This window comes from Rhinoderma darwinii, chromosome 8, assembly GCF_050947455.1.
Source record: "Rhinoderma darwinii isolate aRhiDar2 chromosome 8, aRhiDar2.hap1, whole genome shotgun sequence".
Taxonomy (NCBI): Eukaryota; Metazoa; Chordata; class Amphibia; order Anura; family Rhinodermatidae; genus Rhinoderma; species Rhinoderma darwinii.
The window spans coordinates 12,465,572-12,478,989 of record NC_134694.1 but is presented as its reverse complement, the minus strand read 5'-3'; the positions used below and the strand labels follow the sequence as shown (position 1 = coordinate 12,478,989).

The 13,418-nt window shown below is 45.9% G+C and overlaps 2 protein-coding genes across 3 annotated transcripts; one reads left to right on the top strand and one right to left on the bottom strand.

Moving 5' to 3' along the window:
- Positions 1-477: 477 nt before the first annotated feature.
- Positions 478-3,194, bottom strand: BBLN (bublin coiled coil protein). The gene is made up of 2 exons (XM_075834168.1): positions 3,089-3,194; positions 478-1,229 (listed from the first exon to the last, which is right to left on the bottom strand). The coding sequence occupies exons 1-2, from the start codon at positions 3,174-3,176 to the stop codon at positions 1,039-1,041; spliced, it is 279 nt and encodes a 92-aa protein (XP_075690283.1). The 5' UTR covers positions 3,177-3,194; the 3' UTR covers positions 478-1,038.
- An 89-nt stretch (positions 3,195-3,283) lies between these two features.
- Positions 3,284-13,270, top strand: PTGES2 (prostaglandin E synthase 2). 2 transcript variants are annotated; one of them, XM_075835123.1, is made up of 8 exons: positions 3,284-3,685; positions 5,536-5,730; positions 6,476-6,531; positions 6,648-6,797; positions 7,672-7,872; positions 8,257-8,374; positions 8,459-8,606; positions 12,005-13,270. In XM_075835123.1, the coding sequence occupies exons 1-7, from the start codon at positions 3,302-3,304 to the stop codon at positions 8,585-8,587; spliced, it is 1,233 nt and encodes a 410-aa protein (XP_075691238.1). In that variant the 5' UTR covers positions 3,284-3,301; the 3' UTR covers positions 8,588-8,606; positions 12,005-13,270. The 2 variants fall into 2 exon arrangements, with proteins under 2 accessions (XP_075691238.1, XP_075691237.1); XM_075835122.1 differs by lacking the exon at positions 12,005-13,270 and having other exon boundaries at positions 8,459-10,077.
- The last annotated feature ends 148 nt before the right edge of the window (positions 13,271-13,418 follow it).

The window sequence follows — 13,418 nt, the reverse complement described above, 5'->3', positions numbered from 1 at the left end:
AGCAGAGCTGCAGCACCACCGCTATGCAATATATGGAGCAAACCACTTCCGTACACTGCATAGTGTGCAATGGCATCCGGTGCCCACAGGCAGCCAGAGAAGCTGATTGGTGCAGGGTCAGCTGTTTTTCACAGTATTACAGCCTCCTCTCATTGAAGTGAATGGGAAAATGCTGTATACAGTGAGACGCCGCTACAAGTGTCAGCGATTCACAGTACGGAGCAGGGCCAGAAATGAGGGGGAAGCAGCACACGTACCAGCACCGCGGCCCCTTCAACATGCCCGACCCTTCTCTCTACTGATGGCAGATGGGACGCGGCTATGCACATTAGATGGTAGGCTGGTTCCGCCAAAATTGCCAGGTTTGTCCAACATATATTACATCTAAAAAAATCTGCCAAGTGTGAATTTATCCTAAATCTTTACCCTGAAGGTCTCAATCCCTAATAATCTTACATCAAAATAATGAAACAGGCGAGCGGTTCTGAAATACTTTATTACAGCATCGTATCACTGAGGAGCGTTTCACCGGTAAATATAAATTCTTCAGTCGTTCTCTAATGTTAAAAATTCGACTCGGTTGTTCCTTTTGTGGGTTGAAAAGGTTAGTAATAAAATCATTCGATTTGCCTTGAGGCTCGTAGGAAATCTGGGTGACAACCACTCTGGCATTTAATGGTGGCCATATCGGTTGTCACCCTACAATCGTCCCCAACATTTACTGGGGATTTTAACAAAAGGTTTTATTCTAATAATTTAATATTAAGGAATCAAATCAAACGTGATGAGAAATACAATGTCTGGTAGAAGACACATGGGGGGAGACACTCAGGAGTCACATGTTCCAGACTCTGCAACCCATATCCCCCCCCCCATAGAGGGAAGACCGCATACGTAATAATATACCTTCCATATATAACGTGACTACATTACAGCCAAGTCGTTCTTGTGTTCTGTTCTTCAGAGACCATAAGGTCTTGTGTGACGGCGCTGAAGATGAAATACGGGACACTGATGCTTGCTGGATTTGTATGGGGATTATCGCCCCTCCCCCTGCTTCGATGTGGCGCTCTCGCCACTCTGGCTCAGCTGTTCCTGGAAGTCACGTCGGGCCTGCCGATTGGATTCTAGAAGATCCTGAAGCTGAGCGTGCAAGAGATCATTCTTTTCCTCTAAGTGATCCAGGCAGAAATTGATTTGGTCCAACATAAAGTCCAAGGCTGCGTAATCTAAAGAAAAAAATAAATAAAATATTATAGGAAAAAAAAAAAAACAAGCAAAAGTGATAGTGTTATGCCTAGTGCAAAGTCAGAGGGCGGAGCATGACACAGATTCTATTTTTGGTGTCATGCTCCGCCCCTTCAGAGCCTGCACTAGGAATAATACAGTATATCAGTTTTGCGTGTTCCTTTATGTCTTCCATTACAACGAAATGATAATCCAGCGTTGGCAAATTATCTCTAAATGTTCATTTTCCATTGTAAAGTAAAAAGTGATCTACATACAGCGCTAGGAAGGGCAGCGCGGTGCTGGCAGCGCATGTCAAAATTCTCCGCAGGGTTGTCATTTCACTAAAGCAAGGGGGATGAGTGGCTGCCAGATACCTCTGATGCTGCTTATCTCCCATGGTTACAAAAGATTGGACACATGAAGGCTTTGTTCACACAAGGCAGATATGCATAAAAGCACACAGCGTGTCCACCCTGGTCGCCGCAGGGAGATTCATACTTATGTAGCCATGGCGATGCGTCCCACCGCCGTTCTGCAGCCCCGCCTCCTGGGATGACATTTCATCAAATGTCATCCCAGGAGGCCGACCTGGTCGAAGAAACACAGACTCACCCTAAAGAAACACTCTGGGGAAAACTCATATTCCGCGTCCGTATTACAGATCGCAAGTCTAACGACCTGAACTAACAGCATCGCAGATCCCTAGAACACAGCTCGATTTATTAGACCCACAGTCGCGCCAGGACTTGCCGCCGTAGTATGTACGCTAAAATGCAGACGCATTACGTCAGTCTGAATGAGGCCTTATGACAAGTGCGGGGCCTGAGGTGGTGGTGGATGACGCATGAAGTCGATCTTTGAATCTCTGTGGCGATTTCGGACTATCATTTGCGCTGGCCCCAGGGAGTCCGTTTAGTCTCTTCTGCTGTTGGTGGGATCAGTCATATGAACAATCCCACTGACGATCGATCAGACGCATTGCAGCCGATCATATTTTATGTATAGACCTTTATAAAGTCGCTATGGTTACTTCGCTTGCTTTGAGTTAGCAATGGCCGCACGTAACCAAAAAATTCTGCCTACAACCAGCGACTGCCTGCGTTACTATTGTAGAAGGGATGTTTATAGGTAAATAATGCCTGACCGAGCCCGACATACCGGAAAGAGATGACTGGACTATCATTAACTTGCGTCACAGACTTTTATCCGAAACAGCGCAACTCCGGACGCCGGGCAATGTGGGGAATAGCGACAAGCCACATTCAAGTAAATCCTTCCGGATTCAGTGGCGCTGCTTTGGAAGGGTCTTTACCTAGTGTGGTCCCAGCAATATGATACTGATATGCTGGAGATCCACATCCTTTTTCAGAAACAGCGCCACTCATGTCCATGGGACGTGTCTGGTATTGCAGCTTAGCCCCATTCAACTAGCTTTCAATACCAGACACAGCCATGAACAAAGGTGGCGCTATTTGTGGAGCCGCTTTTTTCTCATCTAGGTCAACAATCAATATTCTGGTATGTTTCATCCTAAAATCCCCTGTAAATATAAGTCGTCATAAACTCTAGTCGGCCAGTTCTTTGTTATTTTTGCTTCCAGGAAAGGTGGGTGACAACCCATACAGCCAGTCCATTTCTTTTCCATACTCCTGAATGGCATATCTGTCTGGCCTTAAAGCAATATAACAGCAGCTAAACTCTATACCATGCTAATCGATTTTGATCGTTACAGATTTAAATTGGTCCTTTCCGATGTCTTTTGTATTATAGACACTTCTCGTTAGCGATCGCTATGGCGAATTCGCCGCAATTCTATAAATGCTAGACGACGATGGGTTAATAATCAGAAACTACGCACCTTCCTCCCCGGACACTTCACCCAGAGGAACTTGCGGGTCCCCATTAGGTCCTGACATGATCAACCTCGTCATGTGACCGGCAGTCATGTGATCTTTTCATAATGTACTTCTGGCAGCGGTGACGTAGCTGGACTCTCAGAGTTCTGATTGGTTGCCGCGCCTTCGCCGTCCTGAATACTAATAAGAAGGGGCGGGGTTTAGTAGTAGGGAAGATGGCGGCTCACAGGGTTCATGAGTTGGGCACTATGACATGGCGACTGGCAGGGCAGTTGAGGGCTGGTGTGGCAGGACTTCGGGTCCCTGTATCTGGGGTGGTAGTGAGGGGCTCCGTAGCTTCCTGTGGACCCAGTGTCAGGAGTTTTAGCCGACTTTCTTGCTCCGTGAGCCCAGTTAAGGGGGGAAGTCTGCCCTTGACAGCACAGCAGAGCTGGGTTAGCTCTCGGAATAGCAGCTGGCGTGGGTACAGGACTGGATGGCAGGAGGCAGGGAGAGGTGGCAGCAGGATGTGGGGCCTGGTGTTTGCTTTTGGTGGCACATTTGGGGTGATGCAGACCCTAAAATATTCCCTGGGGGAGCAGAGGGCGGAGGAGGAGCAGGTACGAAAGTCACATTTGTCTTTGAGGAACACGCAAACTTTGTCGCTTACCGCAATTTAAGAATTTAAAGGGTAACTCCACTTTGTAGGTTACCATCATATAATATTTGGGAATTGCATTCTTAGCGATTCCCTAAAAAATTATAAGTAATGGAAACTGCCGATATACGGGAAACTCGGGGGACTTTCAATTACCCGTCCGATCCCATCAGTTTATGACCGGCTGGTCTATAGTCTTTGGCTCATTCACAGAATACAGGCTGCTGTAAACCGTGTAACCGGCTATCATGATCTTGGGGGGGGTCCTGGCTGCCCTACTATCATATTAAAAAGTGACCCCTATCCGGATATTGTCATTTGTGGCTCCCACATAAACGCATTTTTTTGCGAAGACTCTGATTAATATTACAGGCAGAGATTAGGACTGGTCTGGCGTGAACCCACTGCTGATCCATGTTATATGCTATCTGATGGCTTGGTTGCTAGGGATACACTGCCTGACGACTACAGCCTATTATATGGGGTCTCCTTAGCAACCATTCTGTGTCAGATTCGTGGCGGCTGAATTGCCTGTGATCTGAGGTTTGGCTATACTTGTGCGCTCAGCCATATTGCAGGATCTTACTGCTGCCAGCCCCTCCCATGATTGCTGCGTTTTATACTTGTTTTCCTTTCATAGCGTCACGGGCAGCCGTTGAAATCCGTGGTGGCGTCAGACGTGGGACGGGCAGATGTGTCCCTGCGCCTTATTCTTAGTGTTTAGGGATATGGCCTCTCTAGAAACGCATTGTACTGCGCCCAGTAGTATGTGGCCGTTTTTCACACTGGCGTTGAGACTTTTAACAAGGAATGTGATCGATCTGCTTTGTGACAAATCTGACTTATAAAGGGTTAGTCGTTTCCGTTTTATCTTACTGGGTTGAATGGCGCAGCGTGCTACGCTATCCTGGCCGTCAAAAAGCAACGGAAACCTGACATGACAGAATGAGAACAGAGCCTTAGGTTAAAGTCGCACCGCGCACAGGACGGAAAATCTGTGGCGGATTACAGTATCCTCAAGTTGAATGAGATTTAAAGGGTAACTAAAATTTTAAAAAACTTTTGACATGTCGGTGGGGGTCCGAGCACTAAGACCCCCATCGATCGCTAAAACGGAGCGGCAGAAGTGCTCGGGTGAGCGCCGAGCCGCTTCTCTTCTGATTTGACTTTTCTCAGAGTTGTGTACGGGCTCAATAGAAAGTCTATGAGCCTGTATACCGCTCGCTCGGGTTCCCGAGGAAAGTCGGTCAGAAACAAAGCGGCACAGCGCTCACCCCAACACTTCTGCCGCTCCGTTTTAGCGATCGTTGGGGGTCTCAGTGCTCGGACACCCACCGATCAAAACTTCTGACATATTACTATGACAAGTCAAAAGTTTTGTAAAAGTTTACTTACCCTTCAAACTAATCTCATCCACATGCTGTAGAATATTTTCCGCACGGATATCACCGCATGCTCGTTCTGCTGTTCAGTGTAGGAGGAGTGAAATCCGCACGCAACGAAAAATCCGCAACAAATCCGCGCCATGTCTGGGCATACATAATAGACCGTGTTGCGGATCTGTGTACAGATACATAATACAGCACCGTACCCTGCAGTGCGCTACTCTTTGTGCGCATCCAATTTTATACAAAAGTTTATTTATGTGGTTTCATACGGAAATCGTCTCTCTTAGGAGCAATAATACAACAGCGCCTCATGGAGGCCCCTAACGGCAGCACACGGTGTCTACACTTCCGTAATACAGAACCTAAAATGCTGTAGTATATGGCGGGATTACCTCTCATTTATATTAGTGCCGTCTTTTCTCAGGTCTCAGAAGACGGTCTACATCTTACCCTTTACCAGTACAAGACGTGCCCCTTTTGCAGTAAGGTTCGCGCGTTCCTGGATTACCACCAGCTGCCCTATGAGATTGTAGAGGTGAATCCCGTCCTCCGGAAAGAGATTAAATTCTCCAACTATAGAAAAGTTCCCATTCTTATAGCCGGCGCCGATTCCTCTTTGGTAAGTAGATTTTGTAAGTAAACGTCAAGGTTGTGTTTTTGCAAAAGTGCTGTGGATCTGGAGCAAAAAAAACGCAATATGGCTGCAAAGTGTGAACACCGCCCAACTGAATGTCGTTTTACTGTGAATGCGGAACTTAAAGGGCAACTTGGGTTTAATGTAAAAAAAAAAAAAATCTTCATTTTATAATAAAAAAAATTCTGCAAATCTCTAATGTACTTTGTTAAAATTCCTCACCCTTTTCAAGATCTCTGCCAGCTGTCGGTGAATGGAAACATTATTCTTTATATAATGAAGCTCAAATCGCGCCATGATCCTATAAAGATCGGCCATCAGTTTAAAGTCTGGGACCCCATTTAAATTCACAGGATTAGTCATGTCTGATAGGTGCCGGTCCTAGAGGTGGCACCTTCACCTATGTGGAAAACGGTGGTTCCCAGTCCCATCTGGTGCCGAGAATGATTGGAGAAACCGCCGAATAGTCCTCATCTGCTTGGGTACCGCCTCACCAGGTGGGATGGGCGTCGTGGGAACGCTGTTCTCCCCATAGAGGCACCTCCTGTGGATGGGAATACCCCTTTAAGGAAAGTTAGGACACCCCTGATCTTCACAGTCTTGCTCACAATAGTTGTAAAAAATTCTTGGAATTTCCTATGACTGATGTGTATATTATTGTCCGGACTTGGCGTGGGCTTTCATGTCCTCCATTATTCTGCTTCTTACTATTCCTTTTCATTTCCATCAGCAACTAAACGACTCCTCTGTGATCATCAGCGCCATGAAAACTTTCCTCCTGTCCAGGTAAGAACCGAGAGCGCGCCGTCCCGTCTCCGGCATATCCCTTCAATATTATATTTCCTCATAAGGTGGTGTTTTGTTTTTTTTTGACCTGTTTAGTATTTTTATTTTTAATGAAGGAAAAGCCTGGAGGAGATTGTGTCGTACTATCCGACTATAAAGGTGACCAATGAGAAAGGGAAGGAGGTGACGGAGTACCAGAACAGATACTGGCTCATGCTGGACGAGCAGGAGACACAGCGGGTGTACCCGTCCAAAGAATCACAGAAGTGAGCTGGGGAATTTGCTAAACTTTTTTGCTGGGAAGATAATCTGTCAAATGGAAGTGAAATGAGAAGGGTGTGGGTGGAGTATACAGGAGACTCCATGCCACAGCAAATGGTTCACCTGTAAGCTCCACCCTACTTGTGCAGCCAATCAAATGTAGTGATCTATGGAGAATTTCATCAGGCAGAAGCAATCTATGACTGATCTCTCCTACCTAGACAGAAAGTATGACGTTCCAGTGTCCTCGCTGCACCCTGAACACTTATGGGTCATGGGGTTGGGGAGTCGGAAGATGCACAAAAGAGGTTGCCGAGCCACATATGGCCACGCTGGCTTTATGATATTGTTTATGGGGGTGTCCCAACTCTACGCTGACGTCAAATATTGGGGGGGGGGTTCGAGCATGTTGGACATACCCGATCCTTTGTTTTCACGGGACAGGTGTCTGGCAGCCGCTTGATTTCCCTCTACTCATACATGATGAATGTGTATGGGGGACCGGAGAATTTTTTTTGTTTTTGGCGTCCGCTATCTAACGTGTATGGCCACCTTTTAGACTTTTTTTTCTTTTTAGGAGTCCAGTGGTTCAGATCCACAAAGATGGAGGTTAGTCACCTCCATTGCTTCCTTTCCCAGATCTACTACTGGTTCTGATGGGAATGGGAGGATATGGAATAGTAAATAAATGTTTATGGTCCGGCGGGAATGGTAGCGGACACAGGAAATATCTTACAGGGTCAGGATGTACGACTAGTTTATACGCGAGATGTTAGAAGGGGGTGCGGGGAATGAGTGACTATATGATCTATTGTAATGGGTCAGGATGGCGGATCTATAAAATATCAGCATCAGAAATATTTGTTTCCTTTTCTGTAGGGAGGAAATGAAATGGCGCCGGTGGGCAGATGATTGGCTGGTTCACCTCATCTCTCCTAATGTCTACCGCACACCTGGAGAGGCGCTGGCCTCGTTTGACTACATTGTTCGTGAGGGGAACTTTGGCGCAGTGGAAGGCGTCTTTGCCAAATACGTGGGAGCATCAGCCATGTTTTTCATTGGCAAGAGACTAAAAAGCAGGTTTGTGTCGATTATTTAATACCGTTATCACCGTTGCTTGGGGTGCCCGTTATATAATATCCGCCTTCACTTTTGTGGGTGACAAAATGGCACTCAAAGCAGTTGTCCCACTTTAAGATTTGCTGTAAGGGGACCAGTATAACTGAGGTGCAACTGACGTCCCTCGGGTTCTCAAACTGCAGCCCCTGGTCCCCTTTTCCATCTGTCTACTGTACACTACACCGCTGTATGTAAACCCTCTGCTGCCCGGTCACACATCCTGTGTACATACGTTACTCTGTGGCCCAATATTTGCAGCATAGGGGGCGCCATACATCAATATTGAAATCTCAATGCAAAAACCTGTAAAGGACTTGCAATGACCTTTCTGTGGACTCCTTATAGGCACAACTTACAAGATGATGTGCGTCAGGATCTGTACAAAGCAGCCAATACCTGGATGGCCGCTGTGGGGAAGCATAGGAAGTTCCTTGGTGGCTCACAACCAAATCTGGCGGATCTGGTAAGACTGGTCCTTATTTAAGAAGTTCACGTCTGTGTGGTTATACATGATGCACTGACCGTGGGGCTGTCTACTCCTCCGCAGGCTGTTTATGGGGTCCTGAGAGTCATGGAAGGCCTGCAGTCATTTGATGACATGATGGTAAACACCAAGATCGAGCCCTGGTACCGGAGGATGAGCAAAGCCATTCAAGAACAGTCAAAAGCACAATGACACGAAACTTCAGAACATTGTAAGGGACGTTCCTGTCCGTCAAGGGCTTTACACCATTCATCAGAGCCAAAAAGGTTTTTTTCTATGTCTGATTGAGCAGGAACCAAGAAGATTACGGTCACCACTTGAATTGTAATCTCCAGGTAGTGACACACAACGTGACCTCTGCGGTTATCTAATCCTCAAGTAGAATTTCTCTGAAATCGGAGGGTTTTGCCTAATTTAAGGTGTATACCAATTGTGGTTGTCGGGAGGCTCAGACATGGCGGCTACTTTAAAGACATATGTTAGTATCCGTCCCCATGAAAACGGTTATGGCAGTCCTCATGTTGATTTTTCTTGGGTAGACCCTATGGCATTTAGAATTTAACAGGTCACATTCTTTTACCCCTCTACCTGGGTATCTGCCTATAGACGTGGGGGTAGGTTATAGTCTAATACCGCCCCCCATTGGTACTGCAGTCTCTGCTCATCTGATGACCGCACATATTGCATGCGGCCATACCGAGCTGCGTTGCGTTGTCCTGTACGGCCACCTGTTAGTAGGTCTGTAGCCACATAATTCGATTCTTAAAGGGGTATTCCCAAAATCATAACCTATTCAAAGAATAGGTGATCATTTTCATCTCTGGCGCCTGCTCGACCGCCGCTCCACTACAACTTCTCCACACTGCGAGGAGTGCAGTGAGAAGGATCTGGGGGTTTGGGAACCCCAGCTTTTAGAAAATGATCACCTGTCCTATGGATAAGTGATCATTTTATGATTTTGGTAATATCCCTTTGAAGGGGTTCTCTGCTTAGAACAATTCTTCTTTTTAGAAGAGCCCCCACGTTAAACTGATGACAGGATGTCCTTCTGCTGGAAACCGTAATCTATGGTGGAATTAAATTCCCCTACAGCACTCCTGCAGGAGAAATTAAGCATTACACTGCTTCAAACTAAATGAATCGGCTGTCTGTATAATTCATGGGCCTGCGGGGTCCTCCAGAGTGTGAGACTCTTAGTAGTTGCTCTCCGTTTTGGCTAATCGATCAGTCCGGTATTTGAAAATAGGTTTTCTAAACCAGACAATTCCTTTAATGACTTTGAAGCACCTTTCCCTTTGAGGGAATCCTGTGTATGGCACTGGGTAGCAAAATATTACAGGCATCCAAGTATTGAGGACACTGTCCTAAATTTCACTGCAGGTCCCTAAATCCTACACTCCAGTCTTATTGCAATGTAAAACCAGTAGCCGTGCTGGTCTCCCGGCCTCCTACACAACCATCTCTTGTGTGATATTGAAGTGTGTGAACGAGACACTGAGCTTTACTGGTTTGGTCGACCATAACTAGATTTTTTTAAATGAATAACTAGACAGATTTGCGCTATTGTGAGACTGACTGAGCGGTTCCAGCACATTATAATGTATTTCCACCCGACTTGTTTTGCTGGTATGTGACGCTGTAATTCTCCTAATGGGAATGCTATAAAGTAAGAGGAATACAAATGTTGTCTCTGCTTGTTCTTTAAGAATTGTTATCTATAGTCTTTGTATGTCTTATGTTGTACACAGTAAGGTCCCATGTACACAACCGTATTTTCATCCATCCGTAAGGCCCCATGCACACGGCCGTGCCCGTAATCATGGGCCGCGATTGTGGGCACGGCCGGCCGTGGACAGCAGCTCGCATTCCTGACCCGTGCTCCCATACAAAGTATAGGAGCACAACCTGTATAAAGCAAAAGAACGGACATGTCCTAACTTTTGCGGTACACTCCTACGGCCCAGACACCTTCCCGTAAATAAACGGGAAGGTGTCCGTGGACAATAGAAGTGAATGGGTCCGTAATTACGGATGATTTTTACGGTCGTGTGCATGGGGCTTAAATACTGTCCGTAAATACAGATCTGTAGTCATCCGCATATACAGAATCGTATCTGCGATCCGTAATGTACCCCTATATACGGATCCGCAAAAAGTAGAAGACGTAAACCACATGATGTGCAACATCTACAAACCTGGCGTCACCTAGCGACACTTCCGTAATTCTGGACGTTTACGGGTTCACATCCGTAGCCTTCCGTAGTTACGGAAGCGCCAATAGACTTCTATGGGGAGTTCGTGCCGTAATTACGGACAAGAATAGGACGTGTTTTATGGATCGTTTCTACACAACGGACACCCATCTGTAAATACATGGAAATGTGTCTGTAGCCCATAGAAATGAATGAGTCCGTAATTATGGATGAAAAATACGGTCCTGTGCATGGGGCTTAATAGGACTGGTATCATCCAGTGGCATGAAAGGGACCTGGTAGGTGCCGGATTATCAGATGATCGTAGAAACACAATATTAACTCATAATCTGCTTTCTACATACATTACATCTTCTTTGCTCCCATCAAAGTTGTGGTAAATGCCGGTATTCTGCTGAGAACGGGTGTTGGCATTCCTCTGCTGATGTTCTCTTGCAGTACCCAAATTGCTTATAAAGGCCTAGTTTAAATCGCGTTTTGGCCCTACGTTTAGCATGTATGTTGGGGGAATTCTCCTGACGTACATGCTAAACATGTCCATAGGGCTCCATTAGCCCGACGGATACCAATAGTGTCCTTTTATTTCATCTGGCTAGTATACGTCACTATACTTTTTTTTATTTGAGAATGGAATATTGAAGTTCACTATGCTTTTCCATCCCTAGGGGGCCCACAAAAAAGTATAGCCTGCTGTATACAGTGTTTTTTTTTTAAATGGGAGCCTGTCGGTAATGGATGTCACTGTATGGCATCCGTCACAGGAAGGTGATGTCAAAAGCTACCCAATGCCGGAGTCCTGGGGCAGAGCATCGGGAGCGCTCTGCCCACGGAGTTTGGCCCTGGGGGAGCTCCTGACGTCACTGTCCATATATGGACATTGATATCAGGAGCTTCAAAAGCCGGAGTTCTGGGTAGAGTGCTTTCGACGCTCTGCCCCAGGACTCCGGCATTGGGTAGCTCCTGACATCCCTGTCCATATATAGACCGAAACAGAGGTAGTTTTCCTGTGCACAGCGCTTCAGGTAGTGCTCTGCCAGGGGGGTTCGGGCGACGTATCCCACTGTATGCCTATACAACAGGATATATTTCAGCCTTCCGTCTGAGGTAGACGTCAGGAGTGCTCCTGGAATTTACCTCCGGAAGGCAAAAACGCAATGTAACTAGGCCTTATTCTGGTAATGCAGTGGTCCCAGACTTGAAGTTCTCCAGCTGTTGTGAAACTACAGCTCCCAGCATGTCCTGACAGGAGTTGTAGTTTCACTACAGCTGGAGACCACCACAGTAATGGATGTAGTTTAAGAAATGGCTTCCAATGCAATTAATATACAAGAAAAGCTTTAATGAAAATCTAGCCTGTCCATGAAGCCCTGAACATTGCTCTTCCTTTATATTATAGACTTCCCCACCCCATAAAGGAGATTGCGTTATTATCAGGACACCAGACATTGCCAGGCTGAGCCAATATCCTTGATTTTTTTTTTTTCTTCTCTCCGCGTACCGTCTATAAAGTAGCTTCATCCACCGGCGCCAGCAAATAGCAGGTAATTTATGATAACGGAACACAAGAAGTCGCATTAATACAGCGCTTCGTTTTTTTAAAATCATTTTCTTAAAATATAAAGATGGTAATGTGAAGAGAAAATAGGCAACCATAGAAGTCAACGCGCCTGACCGTCCTTCCATAGGTCTGATTTGTATACAGAATGTGACAGACATAAAATTGCCGTGTGCTATGCAGCCATAATGGAAATATTCCCACTGAAGTTTTGCAGAGGCGCCATGCGGTGGCACACAGTAACGCAGGGAGTCAGTCTGCCGTCATACAGGCTCTTTGCTGATCGCTCTGCTGTGTGCATTACACCTGCGAGGGTCTATTGACACTGCGTTAATGCCACAATTTCGCAAGTATCAGGATATGACCGATGTGTGAATAGACTAAGAGTATGTTCACACTGCTTATTTTTGGTCGTTTTTCGGGCCGAAAAATCGGAGTTCTGTTCCGACGTGCCATTTTTTCAAAACGGCCACGTAAAATAACGCCTGTGGAAAAGCGCATGTCACTTCTTGAGCCGTTTTTCATTGACTATAGAAAAAAGCTCCAAAAACAGCCGTACAAAATGCGAGTTGCTAAGAAAAAAAAGTCTGAAAATCAGGAGCAGTTTTCCCTTGAAAACCGCTCCGTATTTTCAGAAGGTTTTTTGCTAAGCGTGTGAACATACCCTTCGTGTGACACATTGCCTTGCCAGTCAGGAGTCTAGGAAAGGTAGGTAACCATACCTGTGATTGAGGCTAGGGCTACACGACTGGGTCAACACGGGTTGCAAAGCCAAAGATCCCTGCCTGCATCTCAGGCAATGTATATCATTACGGCCACGTTGCGATCCGTGGGTTTGCCGCAACCGTCACAAAAAATCCAGCAAGTTTGGTTTTCTTACCACTGTTGTGTTGCGGCAAAGTGCGGGTCACAATATGGCCTATAAAGATTATGTCGCGGCCAAAGTATTCGTGTAACCCTAGACTAAAGACGACCAACTTGGGGTAGGGACACGCATCTCTAAAACGGCGGATTGTAATACATTTGGATGAGAGGGATTTATGTACAAATGTTTGAGTTATTATAAAGAAAACATTCACTGGAATTACAGGTTACAAGAGGTTTTATTGCCGCACCTCTAGATTTTCACTGACACATCAAAGATCTATATATAAATGATCGTGACACTTCTTATAAATATAAAAAGATAAAAAACACAATACAAACATTACTTTGTCTCTGATTTGGATTTCGGCTGTTTTGCTGATAATCGGTC